At 52.1% G+C, this 19636-nt stretch overlaps 1 protein-coding gene across 8 annotated transcripts in view; it reads left to right on the top strand.

The window, feature by feature from the left end:
* ANKRD24 (ankyrin repeat domain 24) overlaps window positions 1-19636 on the top strand; it is a 40433-nt gene that overhangs the window by 2514 nt on the left and 18283 nt on the right. For 2 of the 8 annotated variants that reach the window (XM_054464472.2, XM_054464477.2), the window contains exons 3-7: window positions 13283-13369; window positions 13476-13606; window positions 13684-13772; window positions 15617-15681; window positions 16463-16520. In XM_054464472.2, coding sequence (XP_054320447.2) covers window positions 13283-13369; window positions 13476-13606; window positions 13684-13772; window positions 15617-15681; window positions 16463-16520 — 430 coding nt within the window. Of the gene's footprint in view, window positions 1-8857; window positions 11831-11996; window positions 12138-13282; window positions 13370-13475; window positions 13607-13683; window positions 13773-15616; window positions 15682-16462; window positions 16521-19636 lie in introns of those variants that run through there. The other 6 variants (XM_054464475.2, XM_054464476.2, XM_054464478.2 and 3 more) reach the window with 6 other exon arrangements.

The following is a 19636-nucleotide window of genomic DNA, read 5'->3' on the forward strand; positions in this document are numbered from 1 at the left end:
CTGCAACTTCAGCCTTCTGTCTCCTGGGGCCTGGCTGAAGATCCACCCTTTCATTCCAGTACCCACCTCTTCTCCTTTCCTCTCTGCTGCCCCCTAGCGTCCTGACCTCTCCACTGCTCTCCGTACAAGCTTTCCAGCCTAGGCCTTTGCCCAGGCCCTAGTCCGCTCCCCATGGAATACCTTCTCGCCGCGTTGCCACCTATCAGACCCTCCTCATTCCTCACAATTTGGCCCCAGTACCACCTCCCCATCCAAACTCCGCTCTCCCCGGCCACAGTGACCCCTTGCTTTTCCAAGGACCCACTTTCCCGAGGACCCTGATCTTTTGCTTTGGTGTGTATGTACTCAGCACGTATTTATATAGCAGGCGCTGTTCCAGGCACAGGGGAATCAGCCAGGGAATAGGGCAGGCAAAAATCCTTGCCCTCGTGGAGCCGACCGCTGAGTACGGGAGATGAACACGAAACAAGATAAATAAGTGACAATGTGTATTTTGTGTCGCGAAGACAGACAAAGCAGGAAAAGGGAACTGAAGCATCCAGGGCAGGGGAGGTGGCTGCAGTTTTAAAGAGGGTGGCCAGGGAAGCCTTCCCAGAGAAGGTGATATTAGAGAAAAGATTAGAAAGGGAAGGGGAGGGCTGGGCATGGTGACTCACGCCTGTAATCCCAGCACTTTAGGAGGCCGAGGCAGGCAGATCACTTGAGGTCAGGAGTTCAAGACGAGCCTGGCCAACATGGTGAAACGTTGTCTCTACTAAAAATACAAAAATTAGCTGGGCACTGTGGCGGGCACCTGTAATCCCAGCTACTTGGGAGGCTGAGGCAGGAGAATTGCTTGAACCTGGGAGGTGGAGGCTGCAGTGAGCTGAGATTGTGCCATTGCACTGAAGCCTGGGCAACAGAGTGAGACTCCATCTCAAAAAAGAAAAAAAAAGAAAAAGAAAGGGAAGGGGAGTGGGGGAGAGAGTTTGCAGGAATTGCATTCCAAATGGCTGGAACAGCCAGTGCAAAGGCCCTGAGGTAGATCCACCTGTCTTCTCTTGCATCCGTGTCTTCGGCTATGAACTCCTAGAAAGACATGCTTCTTCCTCCATCATCCCCACTTCCTCTCAGCCCCCTCAAGTCCCTGTGGCGGCCAATTCAGGGCACAGATGGGGAGGATGAAAGTGAGGGCTTTCACTTCAGGGACAGGCAATCAGCCTTCCTGAGCACCTCTTTGTGCCTGGCCTGGGTGGGCAAGCTTGACTTGGAGCCTTTAGTTTTCCTACCATGGGATACAACCTCCCCATTCAGTGTGTCCTGGAGAAATCAGGGAGTCTGCCTGGAGGAGGTGGCGCCAGAGCAGAGCCTGGAAGAATAGGGAGGATTTAGAGAAGTGAAGGCAGGCACGTGAGGAGCGGGGCACGGACCTGTGTGGGTAAAGATTTGGAGGCTAGACCAGGTCTGCTTGATTCACAGGCATAACAGGAAGATTCTCTTGGCAGGAGCAGAGAGTGCGAGTGAGTGGGAGCTCAGGATCTTTGAAAGCCATTTTTGAAAAGCCAAAAAGAGAGGCCTGTGGAACAAGCCTGGATTTCATTTTTTATTTTATTTTATTTTTGAGACGGAGTTTCCCTCTTGTCGCCCAGGCTGGAGTGCAGTGGCTCTATCTCGGCTCACTGCAACCTCTACCTCCCGGGTTCAAGTAATTCTCTTGCTCCAGCCTCCCGAGTAGCTGCGATTACAGGCATGCACCACCATGCCCAGCTAATTTTGTATTTTTAGTAGAGGCAGGAGTTCACCATGTTGGCCAGGCTGGTCTTGAACTCCTGACATCAGGTCATCCACCCGCCTTGGCCTCCCAAAGTGCTGGGATTACAGGCATGAGCCACCGCACTTGGTCCAGTTTTTTTTGTTGTTGTTGTTTTTGTTTTTTTTGAGACAGAGTCTTTTTCTGTCACCCAGGCTGGAGTGCAATGGTGCTATCTCAACCGACTGCAGCCTCCAACTCCTGGGCTCAAACGATCCTCCTGCCTCAGCCTCCCAAAGTGCAGAGACTACAGGCATGTACCACCAAGCTGGGCTAATTTTTATTTTTTGTAGAGATGGGGTCTAGCTGTGTTGCCCAGGCTGGTCTTAAACTCCTGGCCTCAAGCGATCCTCCTACCTCCCACCCAAAGTGATGGGATTACAGGCGTGAGCCACTGCGCCCAGCCAAGCCTGGGATAGAATCAGGTGGCTCTGAGTTCAAATCCTTTCTCTGTCCCTGGTGTCCTGGGTGACTCTGGGGATGTCATTCCCCCTCTGTGGCTTCCTTCAGTTGTTTCGGCTCATTTGATTTGATGTGATTTCATTTATTTTTGAGACAGAGTCTCACTCTGTTGCTGAGGCTGGAGTGCAGTGGCACGATCTCTGCTCACTGCAACCTCTGCCTCCTGGGTTCAAACAATTCTCCTGCCTCAGCCTCCCAAATAGCTGGGACTACAGGCGCCTGCCACTATGGCTGGCTAAATTTTTTGTAGTTTTAGTAGAGACGGGGTTTCACTATGTTGTTCAGGCTGGTCTCAAGCTCCTGACCTCAGGTGATTCACCCGTCTCGGCCTCCCAAAGTGCTGGAATTACAGGTGTGAGCCACTGCACCCAGCCCATTTTATTTTATTTTAAAACTAATTATTAATTATCATGTTCCCATTCATTTCATTATTCATTTTAATTTTATTTAAAACATTTTAATTTAATAACATTGAATTCACTTTTTTTTTTTTTTTTAAGTTTTTCTTTCTTCCTTTTTTCTTGAAGGAGTCTCACTCTGTTGCTCAGGCTGGAATGCAGTGTTGTGATCTTGGCTCACTGCAACCTCCGCCTCCTGGGTTCAAGCGATTCTTTTCTTATGCCGTAGCCTCCCGAGTAGCTGGGACTACAGGTGTGCACTACCACGCCCAGCAAATTTTTTGTATTTTTAGTAGAGACGCGGTTTCACCGTGTTGGCCAGGCTGGTCTCAAACTCCTGACCTCAAGTGATCTGCCCACCTCGGCCTCCCAAAGGGTTGCCATTACAGGCGTGAGCCACCATGCCTGGCCCTAAGTTTTTTTTTTTAAGAAATGGGGTCTCACTATGTTGTCCCGGCTGTTCTCAAACTCCTGGGCTCAAGAGATCCTCCCGCCTCAGCCTCCCCGTAGCTGGGACTACAGATGTGCAATACTGTGGCCGGCTTATTTATTTTCATTTTTGTTGATTTTTGAGCACTATAAAGAACATAAGATGTGCTTTGCAGGTGTCAGCTCATTTAATCCTCACCACCATGTTATGAGGCAGGAGCTTTTATTATCTTCATTTTATAGATAAGGGAGGGAAGCCCAGAGAGGTTAAGACACCTGCTCAAGGTCACACAGCTAGGAAGTGAGACACAAGTCTTCCTCCAGGGCTGCGCTACTATCGACATGATTGGCCTGGAGGTGGGAGGGGAGTGCATTGATTGAAAAGAGAACGGGTGGAGACAGACAGTGGGAGAGAAAGAGGTGAAAAACGGCCCATTGACTGCCTACAAAATGTGGCAACGGGTGAGCTTCATTCACTGTGGAGTGATCCTAAAATTTTTCTTCCCATGTGGAATCAATTCCTCGATTATAGTTGACCCTTGAACAATTACAGCCCACCCCCCTGCACAGTCAAAAATCCATGTATAGGCCGGGTGCGGTGGCTCATGCCTGTAATCCCAGCACTTTGGGAGGCCGAGGTGGGTGGATCACAAGGTCAGGAGATCCAGGCCATCCTGGTTAACACGGTGAAACCCCATCTCTACTAAAAATACAAAAAATCAGCCGGGCGTGGTGGCAGACGCCTGTAATCCCAGCTACTCGGGAGGCTGAGGCATGAACCTGGGAGGTGGAGCTTGCAGTGAGCTGAGATGACACCACTGCACTCCAGCCTGGGCAACAGAGCGAGACTCCGTCTAAAAAAAAAAAAAAAAAAAATCTGGCTCGGCATGGTGGCTCACGTCTGTAATCCCGGCACTTTGAGAGGCAGAGGCGGGCAGATCACCTGAGGTCAGGAGTTCGAGACCAGCCTGGCCAACATGGTGAAACCCCCTCTCTACTAAAAATGCAAAAATTAGCCAGGCAGCCAGGCATGGTGGTGGGCACCTGTAATCCCAGCTACTCAGGAGGCTGAGGAAGGAGAATCTCTTGAACCCAGGAGGCAGAAGTTGCAGTGAGCCGAGGTCATGCCATTGCACGATTGCCCAGCCTGGGCGACAGAGCGAGACTCCGTCTCAAAAAACAAACAAAAAATCCATGTGTAAGTGGACCTGGGCATTCAAACCCATATTTTTCAGGGGTCAACTCCTAAATGCTTTTTTTCCCCAAGCATTCCTCAGAAGTAGTAGCCACTGGTAAACCAAGCCATATGATTGCTTAATTTCCAAAGCATAGTTATATTTAATATTTAAATCAATCTTTCAAGAAGTGTGGGTGGCTAAAAAGAGATGCTTCATTCGGGATGTGGGTGTGTTTTGATATGTTTGCAATGGGAGGGGTCGGGACAAAGTCAAAATTGGATGGGGACAGGATAGGTGTTAAAACCTCAGACGGGTGTGAGGGCCTCTGAGGGTGTCTGGAGCTGGAGAGGCCTGAGGTTGGCCCACAGCCTGGGCTGGAGCTGTTGCAGCAGATGGGAGGCCTGGCTGTTGGTGGGAAGCTGCAGGACCTCCATCCTCCCCTCCCAGAGCACCTCGCCATCCATCCCTCCACCTGCCCTTCTCCAGTTTCGCAGCAGGTGGCCGGAGTCAAGTTCAGCTTTTGTTCAGCAGCCCCGAGGGAAGAAAGCAAACACCCATGACTGCAGGGGCCCGGCCTCCTCCTGTCCCTGGGACCTTGTGTTTCGTGTCTTCTAGCCACTGCTACCCCTCTCCTCCTCTCCTTAGGGCACTCTCCGTGCCTTTCCTGGTCTCTAACACCGGCTTTTTCTTATTTATGTATTTACTTTTATTTTATTTCTTTTATTTTTATTTATTTACTTATTTTTTGGCGGACGGAGTCTCGTTGTGTTGCCAGGCTGGAGTGCAATGGCATGATCTCGGCTCACTGCAAGCTCTGCCTCCCGGGTTCAAGAGATTATCCTCTCTCAGCCTCCCAAGTAGCTGGGACTACAGGCACCCACCACCACACCTGGCTAATTTTTGTATTTTTAGTAGAGACGGGGTTTCATCATGTTGGCCAGGTTGGTCTCGAACTCCTGACCTCAGATGATCCGCCTGCCTCGGCCTCCCAAAGTGCTGGGATTACAGACGTGAACCACTGTCCCCAGCCTATTTATTTATTTATTTTGAGACAGAGTCTTGCTCTGTTGCCCAGGCTGGAGTGCAGTGGTGTGATCTTGGCTTACTGCAACCTCTGCCTCCCGGGTTCAAGGGATTCTCCTGCCTCAGCCTCCCGAGTAGCTGAGATTACAGGTGCCTGCCACCACGTCTGGCTAATTTTTTTTTTTTTTTGTATTTTTAATAGAGTTGGGGTTTCTCCATGTTGGCCAGGCTGGTCTCAAACTACTGACCTCCAGTGATCCATCCGCCTCAGCCTCCCAAAGTGCTGGGATTACAGGCGAGAGCCACTGTGCCCGGCCAACACTGTTTCTTTCTTCAGGGTCCCAACAGTTGGCATTGCTTACTCTGATCCCCCTCGGGCTGTCCGTGGGCCTCAGTGTTTCCATCCATAAAATGGGAGTTACCTGGAGCTGTTCACCTGGGGCCTCACTGACCTCCTGCCTTTATTTTAGGTTTCAGGAAAATCTCCCAAGTGGGAAGATTGGGGTTTCTAGAGATTCATAGACTGCATACATCAATGCTTCCTGGAAAGTCCTCTTTCTCTTTCTGTCTTTTTTTCTTTTTATATTTTTATTTTTTACTTAAGTATGCATTTTTTTTTTTTTTTCAAAGATGAGGTCTTACCATGTTGCCCAGGCTGGTCTTGAACTCCTGGCCTCAAGCGATCCTCCTGCCTTAGCCTCCCAAAGTGCTGGGATTACAGATATTAGCCACCACGCCTGGCCAGGCCTTGTATTTTCATTTTTCACCAAGCCCTGCAAAACCTATAGGTGGTCCTGCATGGAATACAACAGTGACTAAGATAGACAAACATCACTGCCCCTAAGGAGGTGACATTCTAAGGGGAGATCAAGAGGAAACAAGCTGGGCGCGGTGGCTCACGCCTGTAATCCCAGCACTTTAGGAGATCAAGATGGGAGGATCACTTGAGCCCAGGAGTTCGATACCAGCCTGGGCAACATAGCAAGACCCCATCTCTTCAAAAAAATTCAGAAATTAGTTGGGTATGGTGGTGTGTGCCTGTGGTCTCCAGTTACTCAGGAGGCTGAGGTGGGAGGACCACTTGAGCCCAGGAGGTCGAGGCTACAGTGAACGGTGATTGCACCACTGCACTCCAGCCTGGGTGACAGAGCAAGACCCTGTCCCAAAATAAATAAATAAATAGAAATAAAAAATGAGAGTAAACAGAATATTTTTTAAAAGGTATGTAGTATCTTAGGTGGTGATAAGAGGCCCGGTGTGGTGACTCACGCCTGTAATCCCAGCACTTTGGGAGGCCGAGGTGGGTGGATCACTTGAAGTCAGGAATTCGAGACCAGCCTGGCCAACATAGCAAAACCCCGTATCTACTAAAAAATACAAAAATTAGCCAGGCGTGGTGGCGGGCACCTGTAATCCCAGCTACTTGGGAGTCTGAGGCAGGAGAATCGCTTGAATTCGGGAGGCAGGGGTTGCAGTGAGCCGAGATCCTCCACTGCACTCCAGCCTGGGCGTTAAGAGCGAGACTCCATCAAAAAAAAAAAAAAAAGAAAAGAAAAAAAGCAATGGAGGAAAAATATAGCTTAAGAAAGGGCTGTCAGAGAAGGGCTCTTGGAAGAGGCATCTCCAACAGTGGACAGCAGTAAAGAAAGCAGCCATGTGCGCGGTGGGGCAGGTGCTCCAGGCAGAAGGAGCTGCAGAGGCCAAGGCTCAGAGGTGGGACCCAGCTGTTTGAAGGACAAGAAGGAGGCGGCTATGGCAGCATGGATTGCACCAAGGGAAATGTAAATGGAGATGATGGCAGATGCGGTGGCTCACGCCTGTAATCCCAGCACTTTGGGAGGCTGAGGCGAGTGGATCACCTGAGGTCAGGAGTTCAAGACCAGCCTGGCCAACATGGTGAAACCCCGTCTCTACTAAAAATACAAAAATTAGCCAGGCATGGTGGCGGGCGCCTGTAATCCCAGATACTCGGGAGACTGAGGCATGAGAATCACTTGAAGCCGGGAGGTGGAGTTTGCAGTAAGCAGAGATCATGCCACTGTATTCCAGCCTGGGCGACAGAGTGAGACTCCATCTAAAGAGAGAGAGAGAGGGAGGGAGGGGGAGAGAGAGAGAAAGAAAAGAGAAGAGAAGAGAAAAGAAAAGGGAAAAGGAAAAGAAAAGAAGGTAAAACTCCATGAGGTCAGGGATCAGGGACTGGCAGAGAGGGGCTGCTCAGAGAAGGGTTGGCAAATGTTTTCTTAAAAGGCCAGAGGGTAAATATTTTTGGTTCGTGGTGCAGACCAGCCTCCGCTCTGCCATTGCAGCCTGAGAATAGCCTTTGACTATCTACACTTTATTTTTCATACCCTCCATGTGGCATCCACCCATCTGTAAATGAATGGGCAGGGCTTGGCCCCAATAAAACTTTATTTATGGACACTGAAATGTGAATTGTTTTGTTTTGTTTCGAGATGGAGTCTGGCTCTGTCACCCAGGCTGGAGTGCTCTCAGGTTACTGCAACCTCAGCCTCCCATGTTCAAGCGATTCTCCTGCCTCAGCCTCCCGAGTAGCTGGGATTACAGGCGTGCACCACCACGCCCGGCTAATTTTTGTATTGTTAGTAGAGACGGGGTTTCACCATGTTGGCCAGGCTGGTCTTGAACTCCTGACTTCAGGCGATCAGCCCAACTTGGCCTCCCAAAGTGCTGGGATTGTAGGCGTGAACCACCGCGCCCAGCCAGAAATGTGAATTTCATATCATTTTTCACGTGTCAGGAAGGATGATTCTTATTTTGCTTTTCCCTCCCCCCCCAACGACTCACACGTGTAGATACCATTCTCTACGGAAACAAGCAGTGGGCAGGATCTGGGCTGCTGTGAGCAGTTTGCATTTTAAGCTGAGTGAGGTCTCTGGAGGCTTTTGTGCAGGAGAGAAGAGATCTGATGCAGGGTTTTGGAAGCTGCCTCTGGCTGCTGGGGGAGAAGGGACAAGGCGACAAGGTCAGAGGCTGGAGACCAGGAAGGATGCGCCCCAGAGGCAGAACCTGCAGTGATGGGGCTAGACTATGGTGGTGGCTGTGGAAGGGGTGAGAAGGGGCAGAACAGGACACAGCATGCAGCCAGTGGGCTTGGCTGGTGGACCGGGTATGGGGCAAGAGAGAGGTGTCAGGGTGATGCCAGGGCTTGGATGAAGCCTGGAGGGCTGATGGTATCCATGGTGCACCTCAGTGGGCTTCGAGGGGCATTTGATCTGATTGATTGATTGATTGATTGATTGATTTTTTTCAGATGGAGTCTCACTCTGTCTCCCAGGCTGGAGTGCAGTGGTGCGATCTCGGCGTGAGCCACCGCGCCCAGACTTTTTTTTTTTTTTTTTTTTTTTTTAAGAGAGAGAGTCTCACTCTGTCACCCAGGTTGGAGTGCAATGGCACGACTTCGGCTCACTGCAAGCTCCGCCTCCTGGGTGCACGCCATTCTCCTGCCTCAGTCTCCCGACTAGCTGGGACTACAGGCGCCCAGCACCATGCCCAGCTAATTTTTTGTATTTTTAGTAGAGACGGGGTTTTGCCATGTTGGTCAGGCTGGTCTCGAACTCCCCGTCTCAGGTGATCTGCCTGCCTCAGCCTCCCAAAGTGCTGGGATGACAGGCGTGAGCCACCGTGCCTGGCCATTTGCTCTGATCTTGTATGGCATCCGGGAGGACAAGTGTAGGAGACAGTTGGAAACCGAAGCCCTGAGCTGGGAGATCCATTTCGGTCTCTTCTCTGGAGAAGCTTAGAGGACCTCCCCACCCCCAAGGGTGAAAGGAGAGAAGAGTTCCAAGGACACCCTCCTTCCCAAATGTCTGTCACTTTCCATTTTCCTGCCTTGGTTCCCACTCCTCCCTCCTCTTGTCCAAAGGTGTCTAAGAGGGCCGGGCGCAGTGGCTCACGCCTGTAATCCCAACACTTTGAGAGGCCAAGGCAGGTGGATCACGAGGTCAGAGTTCAAGACCAGCCTGGCCAACATGACAAAATCCCGTCTCTACTAAAATACAAAAATTCGCTAGGCGTGGTGTCGCGTGCCTGTAATCCCAGCTACTCGGGAGGCTGAGGCAGGAGAATTGCTTGAAGAAGAATTGCTTGAACCCGGGAGGCAGAGCTTGCAGTGAGCCGAGATCGCACCACTGCACTCCAGCCTGGGTGACAGAGCAAGACTCCATCTCAAAAAAAAAAAAAAAAAAAAAAAAAGTCTAAGAATAATCACGGACCACACCGACATGTAAATGCTCAATGCTCACCTAGCCCTAAGCCAGTGGTCAATGTGTCAATGGAGGGACACTTGCCAATGTTGGGATATCTGTGGTTGTCACAACTTGGAGGCGCTCCGGGCGTGGAGTGGGTGGAGGCCAGGGATGCTGCTCAGCACCCTGCAGTGCCCAGGACGGCCCCACTCTAGAGAAAGATCCAGCCTCAAATGCCCACAGTGCTTCCTTGGTGCCTGTCCTATTATCTGTCTCATTTAACAGTTGAGAAATTGAGAGGGAGAATTTCAGAGAGGGAAAGCGATTAGCTCGAGGTCAAACAGCAAGGATGATATAACCAAACTGAATTCAAGTCCCTGTCGCCTGTCTGCTGGGTCGTTGCTCTGGAAGACCTCGTTTTTGTTTTTTTTGTTGTTGTTGTTTTTGTTTTAGTTTGTTTGTTTTTGTTGTTGTTTGTTTGTTTTGCAATGGAGTCTCGCTCTGTCACCCAGGCTGGAGTGCAGTGATGCGATCTCAGCATACTGCAACCTGTGCCTCCCGGGTTCAAGCGATTCTCCTGCCTCACTTCCTGAGTAGCTGAGATTACAGGCACCCGCTACCACACCTGGCTAATTTTTGCATTTTTAGTAGAGACGAAGTTTCACTATGTTGGCCAAGCTGTTCTCGAACTCCTGACCTCAGGTGATCTGCCCGCCTCGGCCTCCCAAAATGTTGGGATTACAGTCGTGAGCCACCGCGCCTGGCCTCCAGGGCTCCTAAAATGCCAACTACCTGTGCTCCCAGAGTCTCCAGGCCTGCGAATGCTGCATGGCATCCAGTAGGCGCTCAATAAATGCTTACTGCGTGAAGAAGCATCTCCCCCAAGTGTTCATCTGATGCATGTTTGTGGAGCACCTGCCATGGGCCAGGCAGTGGGGACGCTGCAGTGACAGAAAGGAACCCAAGGCCCCTCCTCTACCGGAGGAGCCGCGGGTCCCAGGAGTGGCAGAAATTGACCGGAAATGGCTAGAGAATGTCAGAGCTGCGCCGGGACCAGCTAGCTCTTTCTGTGAGGAACGAGTCACAGTTTTATTGTGCGCTTACTGTATGCTAGGCACTGGTCGACTGAGTGCTGCGCAGGTAGTACCTTGGAATCCTCCCGGTAACCCTCTGTAGTAGGAACTATTTATTATGAAACCCATTTTACAGAGGAGGAAGGTGAAGTCCAAAATAGGTAAGTCTGTTGGCCCAGTCATATAGGTAGGAAAGGCTGGGGCAGGGGCGGGGTGCTGGATTCAAATTCAGGTGTGTAGGATTGCAGCTCCCCATTGGCGAATGAATGAATGAATGAACGAATGACTGAATGAATGAATGGGTGAGCCAATGAGTGAATGAATGAACGAATGGGCGTGCCAATGAATAAGCAAATGAGTGTGGGAATGAATGAATGAATGGTGCGGGAATGAACAAATGAATGAATGGGTGGTGAACAAATGAATGGGTGAGTGAACTAATGAATGGATGAGCCAACAAATGGATGAACAAATGAGTGAGTGAATGAATGCAGGAATGAGTGAATGCAGGAAGGAATGGTGTGAGAATGAATAAATGAATGAGTCATATAAGAATGAACGAATGAACAAATGGGTGAGGCCAATGAATGAATGAAAAGGTGAGCAAATAAACAAATGGGTGAACGAATGAACGAGTGAATGAACGAATGAATAAGTGAATGAACGAATGGGTGAGCCCGTGAATGAATGAACGAGTGGGTGAATGAATGAATGAGTGAATGAATGAAAGAGTGAGCAAATAAACAAATGGGTGGAGGAATGAACGAGTGAATGAACGAATGAATAAGTGAATGAATGAATGGGTGAGTGAATTAATGCATGAAAGGGTGAGCAAATAAATGAGTGAAGGAATGAACAAGTGGGTGAAGGAATGAACGAGTGGGTGAACGAATGAACGAGTGGGTGAACGAATGAACGAGTGGGTGAATGAACGAGTGAATGAACTAATGAATAAGTGAATGAACTAATGAATAAGTGAATGAACGAATGGGTGAGTGAACGAATGAATGGGCGGGCCGGTGAATGAATGAAAGAATGGGCGAACGAATGAATGAGTGAATGAATGAAAGTGTGAGTGGCGAGAGCCCTGCCGGCCGCGTGGCGGTGAGAGGCTGCGGACGTCGCGGGCCCGGAGGCACCTGCGCGCCCTTGGCCGACTCGGAGGAGGCGGAGATGGACGCCCGCGGGTCCCCTGGAGATGCAGCTGGCGGCCTGCGCTGGTGAGGGAGCCGGGCCCCCGGCGCCGCGTCCTCCTCATCCTCTAGGCGACAAGGTCAGGAGGGGCCGGGGCGGCGCCCCCTCCCTCAGCCCCCAGCCCCCTACCTGGGTCTTCCCAGTCCATCCCGTGGGGGAGGGGGCTGGCGAGGAGGGCAAGGGGGAGGGGGCGGCACCAGGGAGGGCGGGACCGGGCGGGCGGGGCGGGGAGCTCCGGCAGCGCCCAGCCCCGCCCTCCGGCCGCTCCCCGCGGTCCCTCCAGCCCCTCCGGCTGCCGCCTCTTCTTGGAAACCCGTGCGCCCCCCGCGCCCCGCGTCCCGGACGCCATGAAGCAGCTGTGTCTGTGCGCAGCCGCCTCCTTCGTGGTAGGGCCCGGGGAGGGGGCGCAGGAGCGGGCGGGGCGCGGGTACCTCCTCTCCCCTCCCTTCCCCGTCCCCGGCTGACCTGGACCCCCCCCGCATTCCAGACCCGGGAAAGATGGGCGGCGTGGGGCAGGGGGAACAGAGGTTGGGGCAGCTTTTGGGGGAATGGAAGAGACATTTGGGGAGACATGTGGACACGTTTTGGAAGACACTTTGAAACAAATGGGGACATTTAGGAACATTTAGAGGGCATTGGGGGGTGCAGTTTTGGGAAAACATTTTGGAGACAGATGGGGTCATTGAGGGGACAACTTGGAAGCTATTTTGGGAGAGCCGATTTTGCGAAGAGGTAATGATTTGGAGAACAGTTTGGGAGAACATTTGAGGGATGTTTTTGGAGGATATTTTTGGGACATGACGGTATCATTGGGAAGGATGGTTTTACAGAACACTTCAGGAATTTGGGGGAGACATTTTGTAATGCATTTCAGGCTACAGTGTTGAGGGGAGAAGCCTTGGGATGTTTAGGGGACAGTGGTGGCATTTCAGGGCAGTTGTGGATAAACAGGGCAGAGGATGGTCCTGAGAGACATTTAAAGGGGACTTTTAGGGGTTCAGATGGGATTTTGGAGGGTAGTTTGGAAAAGACTCATGGATCCGTTTTCTGGCGGCGATGTTGCAGGGGTGGCTTTCACTAAGGGATGAATTGGGGGACAACTTTTTTTGTTGTACAGAGTGGGTCTTGCTGTGTTGCCCAGGCTGGTCTCAAAATTGCTGGGCTCAAATGATCCTCCCACCTCAGCCTCCCAAGCAGCTACAGGCATGAGCCACCATGCCCTGCTGATTGTTTTTATTTTTTGTAGAGACGGGGTCCTACTATGTTGCCCAGGTTGGTCTCAAACTCCTGGACTCAAGCGATCCTCCTACCTTGGCCTCCCCAAATGCTGGGATTACAGGCGTGAGCCTCCGTGCTCAGCCCAGGGAACAACGTTTTGGAAACAGATGCCAGGGGGCTGCTCAGGGGATGATGCTGGTGGTGGGCTTTTGTTGGACAACTGGGGTGATGGGCCTGGGGACAGAAGCTGGGGGCCGCAGGCTTGGGGGACACCGTCTGAGGACCCCTCGCCCAGGACCACCTCCCCCTGCAGCTGCGGTTCAGCCCCACTGACCTTGGCTCCTGCCCGCCCTGCGGCCCCTGCCCCATCCCGAAGCCGGCAGCCAGAGGCAGGCGCCAGGCAAGTGCCCAGGGGCAGGTGGTGAGAGCCCAGAGCCCCTGTCAGGGGGCGTGGGGAGGGGACAGCAGCCAACCCTGCCCCACGCACCTCTGGGCGTGCCCTGCAGAGTCAAGACTGGGGCAAGAGTGACGAGAGGCTGCTACAAGCCGTGGAAAACAACGATGCACCTCGGGTGGCCGCCCTCATCGCCCGCAAGGGGCTGGTGCCCACGAAGCTAGACCCCGAGGGCAAGTCCGCGTGAGTGCCTGCGACCCGGGAGTGAGATGGCTGAGGGGTGGCAACCTTGCGGCTGAACCCTTGTCTCTCACCTCCAGGTTCCACCTGGCGGCCATGCGGGGTGCGGCCAGCTGTCTGGAGGTGATGATAGCTCATGGCACCAATGTCATGAGCACGGATGGGGCAGGTACTACCAGCTGGGCCCCGGGGAGGGAGGAGGAACTGAGCCCAGGTGCCCAGCCTGAGGGTCCAGCCAGACCCTGCTCCCAGGTCTCAATGTTCTCTGCTGAAAAAAGGGGAGGCTCCCTCTGGTGCTCCTCCCCTGCCCCCAGGGAGACACACGGGCATGTTAGGATGGGGCGGCCAAAGATAGAGACTGTGGCTGGCACCGAGCAAAGCCAGTGGACAGCTTGTGGATGGGGAGTGACTAGGATTCAGGTATTGGTTCAGTTGGGTGGGGAAGTAGCTGGCATGGGGAAGTAGCTGGGGCTTGGGGGATAGCTGCAAAGTTTCTGGGGTTTTGTTGTTTTTTCTTTTTTGGGGGGAGGGACAGGGTCTCCCTCTGTCACCCAGGCTTGAGTGCAGTGGGCATGATCTCAGCTCACTGCAATCTCCACTTCCTGGGCTCAAGGGATCCTCCGACCTCAGCCTCCCAAGTAGCTAGGACTACAGGCGCACACCACCATGCCCAGTTAATTTTTCTATTCTTAGTAGAGATGGAGTCTCCCTGTGTTGCCCAGGCCGGTCTTGAACTCCTGGGCTCTAAGTGATCCTTCCACCTCAGCCTCCCAAAGTGCTGAGATTATAGGTGTGAGCCACCATGCCCAGCCTGGGGAAGTTTCTAGAAAGTGACCGAGGCAGAGGAAGAACTGGGGCTTGGGAGATAACTGGGACCATTGGACGAACTAAGCTTTGAGGTGCATCTGGGATGTAGGAGTATCTGAGATCAAGGAAGTGACTGAAGGGAACTACTTGGAGTTTGGAGGAGGAACTGGATTCCTGGGAGTAGCTGAGCTTGCAAAGTATCTGGGGCAGGAGAATAACAAGTAGAGTTTGGGGAATATCTGAGGTATGTGGGATAGCTGGGATCTAGGAGTAGCTGGAGCTGTGGGAGTAGCTTGAGCTCTTGAAGTAGCTGGGTTACAAGGAGAACTTGTATGTATGTATGACTTAACTGGGGACTGGGGAATAACTGAGATAAAAATGTGCCGCCAAAAGGAGTAGCTGGGGCTCAGGAGGCAACTAGGCATGGGGACACCGTCAAACCTGAAGCTTTAGGGCCACAGGCATAGTGGGCAGGGTATATGGAATAGCTGGGGATTCGTGGAGCATCAGACAGGGACAGAGTTGACATTTGGAAGAGGAAGGGTATACGGATTGGCAAGAACATATACAGCAACTGTGAGTTGTGAAGGGCAGAGCTGAAACTTTGGTGTAGTTGACCCTGTAGAGTATCTGGGGACATGGGGAGTAGCTGAGGCACTAGGGCTTGAGGAATAGGTGGGTGTGGACAGTCGCTGAGATGGGATTGTCTGGAATACAGACTAGCCATGGCTTAGAGAGTCTCTGGGTACAGGGAATAGCATGGTTTTGAGAAGTACCTGATGGCCAGGCACAATGGCTCATGCCTGTTAATTCCAGCACTTTGGGAGGCTGAGGTGGGAGGATCGCATGAGCCAAGGAATTCAAGACCAGCTTGGGCAACACAGCAAGACCCCTGTCTCTACAGAAAATACAAATAAATTAGCCAGACATGGTGGCACTTGCTTGTAGTCCCAGCTACTCGGGAGGCTGAGACAGGAGGATCGCCTGAGCCTAGGTGTTCAAGCCTACAGTGAGCTATGGTCACACTGCACCCTAGCCTGGGCGACAGAGCAAGATCCTTTCTGCAGGGAAAAAAAGACAGAAATACTAGGGTTTACGGACTTTGCTAGACACAGAAACTCATCACAAGTAGTTGACATGGCTTGGGGAGCAGCTGGGAGCTACTTGAATACCTGGAGCTCCAGTAAATCTTCTTTCCTTCCCCAGGTTACAATGCCCTCCACCTGGCGGCCAAATACGGGCACCCACAGTGCTTGAAGCAACTACTGCAGGTCATTTACTTTCTTATCTCAGCTACTCCCTTGGCCCCTACTGCTCCTGAGTTCCAGCAATTCCTTGAACCCCCAGATGCTCTATGAATCCTAGATATTCCTTGGGCCCTTTTACTCCAGAACCCTAGCTACTCCCTGGATAACCAGATACTCTCAGACCATCCACATGCTTCTCCTATTTAAGATGTACTCCCAAGCCGGGCGCGGTGGCTCACACCTGTAATCCCAGCACTTTGGGAGGCTGAGGCTGGTGAATTGCCTGAGGTCAGGAGTTCGAGACCAGCCTGGCCAACATAGTGAAACCCCGTCTCTACTAAAAATACAAAAAATTAGCTGGGAGTAGTGGCGTGTGCCTGTAATCCCAGCTACTAGGGAGGCTGAGGCAGGAGAATCCCTTGAACTCGGGAGGCGGAGGTTGCAGTGAGCCAAGATCACGCCATTGCACTCCAGCCTGGGCAACAAGAGCGAAACGCCATCTAAAATATATGTATATATATACTCCCAATGCCAGGTATTTCCTGAGCTCTGTTTCTCCCCAAGCCCTAGGTCCTTTCTTAGCCCCAGACACTCGCGGAGTTCCCAGCTACTCCCCAAATTCCCAGCTGTTTCTCAGCTCCCAGCTATTTTCTTTTCTCGCCAATTTTCATGAAAGTGGAGTCACTTGGGGGCCAGGGAAGGGTGAGGCTGAAGTATAGCAGAGCCCAGGGTGGGGAAGGCAGTCCTAGAGAAATCAGGCAGCAAGAAGGATGGCTCCGCCTCAAAGGACTCGCCCCATCCCCAGGCTTCCTGCGTTGTGGACGTCGTGGACAGCAGCGGGTGGACTGCCCTACACCATGCAGGTGGGTGCAGCCCAGCCCTGCCCTGACCCCGTAGCCCAGAGGGTGCTAGACTTGGGGGTTATTCTACCCAGGGCCCTAGGGACCTGACCTGCTGTGAAGCTTCCTGTCTCCTCCTTTCTTTTTTTTTTTTTTTGAGATGGAGTCTCACCCTGTTGCCCAGGCTGGAGTGCAGTGGCGAGATCTCAGCTCACTGTAACCTGCACCTCCCAGGTTCAAGCAATTTTCCTGCTTCAGCCTTCCAAGTAGCTGGGACTACAGGCACCTGCCACCACACCTGGCTAATTTTTTTGTATTTTTAGTAAAGACGGGGTTTCACCGTGTTGGCCAGGATGGTCTTGAACGCCTGACCTCAGGTGATCCACCCGCCTTGGCCTCCCAAAGTGCTGGGATTACAGGCGTGAGCCACCGCTCCTGGCCTTCCTTTTCTTTTTATGAGATAGGGTCTTGCTCTATTGCCCAGGCTGAAGTACAGTGGTGCAATCATGGCTCACTGCATTCTTGACCTCCAAGGTTCAAACGATCCTCCTGCCTCAGCCTCCCAAGTAGCTGGGACCACAGGCATGCACCACCATGCCTGGCTAATATTTTAAATTTATTTGTAGATACAGGATCTTGCTATGTTGCCCAGGCTGATCTCAAACTCTTGGGTTCAAGTGATCCTCCCACCTCGGCCACTCAAAGTGCTGGAATTACAGGTGTGAGTCACCTCACCTAGCCTCCTCCTGTTTTTTTTTTGACATAGAATCTCCCTCTGTCGCCCAGGGTGGAGTGCAATGGCGCAATCTTGGCTCACTGCAACCTCCACCTCCGAGGTTCAAGCAATTCTCCTGCCTTAGCCTCCTGAGTAGCTGGGATTACAGACCTATGCCACAACACCCACCTAAAATTTTTTTGTATTTTTAGTAGAGACGGGGTTTCACCATGTTGGCCAGGTTGGTCTCGAACTCCTGCTGACTTCAGGTGATCTGCCCGCCTCAGCCTCCCAAAGTGCTGGGATTACAGGCGTGAGCCACCGTGCTGGCCCTTTTCCTTTTTTTTTTTTTTTTTTTTTTTTGAGGTGGAGTCTCGCTCTTTTGCCCAGGCTGGAGTGCAGTGGCGCAATCTCGGCTCACTGCAAGCTCCGCCTCCCGGGTCCACGCCATTCTCCTGCCTCAGCCTCCCGGGTAGCGGGGACTACAGGCACCCGCCACCATGCCTGGCTAATTTTTTTGTATTTTTTAGTAGAGACGGGGTTTCACCGTGTTAGCCAGAATGGTCTCGATCTCCTGACCTCATGATCCGCCTGCCTCGGCCTCCCAAAGTGCTGGGATTACAGGCGTGAGCCACCGTGCCGGCCCTTCTCCTCCTTTTTTATTACCTACTGTATGCCAGGCACTGGAGCCCATCATAAATCCCGGTTACCCTTTGAACCACAGGCTATTAGCCCATTGCACAGATGAGGCTTAATGAGGCTGTCACTTGTCTGCAGCAGATGTCGTAGGGAATCCAGGTCGTCTGACCTCAAGGAGCAGCCGATTGTACTCCTGGTCTTTGTGAGGATGAGGAGAGGTCCCTAGGGTTTAATTTCCTTTGAGGAGCTCCTAGGAGATAGCAGAAAAACCATAGCTCCAGGCAGCTGGTACCCTCATAATCACCAAATCCAAACTCCTTCCCAGAGGGAGGGAAAGGGACGCACCGACTTGAACCAGAACCCAGCCCCCGATCTGTCCGCTGTCCCCGTGAAATTCAGGCATGGCTTTCGCAGACGACTCAAGAAACATCTGTTCTTTCAGAAACTCAGAATAAATTTGGGCTTTTGGGGTTTTAGTCACTGGGTGAGAATTCCCTGCAGTTGGAGTATGCTGCCACCTAGTGGCGGCAGTGCCTCTGGTCACAATATAGGAGCCCGTTGGTTTTTGTCATTCAACAGTTACTGAGCACTTTGGGAGGCCCAGGCGGGCAGATTAGCAGAGGTCAGGAGTTCGGGAATAGCTTGGCCAACATGGTGAAACCCTGTCTCTACTACTAATAAAAAATTAAGGCCGGGTGCGGTGGCTCACGCCTGTAATCCCAGCACTTTGGGAGCCTGAGGCAGGCGGATCACGAGGTCAGGAGATCAAGACCATCCTGGCTAACACGGTGAAACCCCGTCTCTACTAAACAATACAAAAAATTAGCCAGGCATGGAGGCATGCGCCTGTAATCCCAGCTACGTGGGAGGCTGAGGCAGGAGAATCGCTTGAACCCGGGAAGTGGAGGTTGCAGTGAGCCGAGATCGCGCACCTGCACAGCCTGGGCAACAGAGCGAGACCCCCTCTCAAAAAAACCAACCAACCAACAACAACAACAACAACAAACAGTTATTGAGTACCTATTGTGTGTCAGGCACCGTTCTACGTGTTGTAGATAAGGTTTGCAGCAATCAAAACCTCATACTCCCTCAGACACACAGCAGGTATTCAAATAGAGTTTGTTGACTGAAAAACAGATTTTTGTGCTTAATCAGACTGTATGTCAACCTGCTGGAATTCATACCCAGGGGTTCCAGAGACCATGCGCTTGTCTCAACTGCACAGCCTCCTGGGGAGCCTCCCTGTCTCCGCTCTGGTCCTGTGTAATGGCAGTAGGAGGGATCTCTTAAAATATAAATAGACCAGGCACAGTGGTGCACGCCTGTAATCCTAGCACTATGGGAGTCAGAGGTGGGAGGATTGCTTGAGCCCAGGAGTTTGAGACCAGCCTGGGCAACATGGCGAAATCCCATCTCTACTAAAAATATAAAAATTAGCCAGGCGTGATGGCTCATGCCTATAATCCCAGCTACTCGGGAGGCTGAGGCAGGAGAATCGCTGGAACCCAGGAGGCGGAGGTTGCAGTGAGCCAAGATCACACCCCTGCATTCCAGCGTGGGTGCAGAGGGAGACTCCGTCTCAAAAAATAAAAATAGGCCATGTGCGGTGGCTCACGCCTTTAATCCCAGCACTTTGGGAGGCCAAGGCGGGTGGATCACGAGCTCAGGCGATCGAGACCATCCTGGCTAACACGGTGAAACCCCGTCTCTACCAAACATACAAAAAAATTAGCCGGGTGTGGTGGCGAGCGCCTGTAGTCCCAGCTACTCGGGAGGCTGAGGCAGG

The sequence above is a fragment of the Pongo pygmaeus genome, chromosome 20 (assembly GCF_028885625.2).
Source record: "Pongo pygmaeus isolate AG05252 chromosome 20, NHGRI_mPonPyg2-v2.0_pri, whole genome shotgun sequence".
Classification (NCBI taxonomy): domain Eukaryota; kingdom Metazoa; phylum Chordata; class Mammalia; order Primates; family Hominidae; genus Pongo; species Pongo pygmaeus.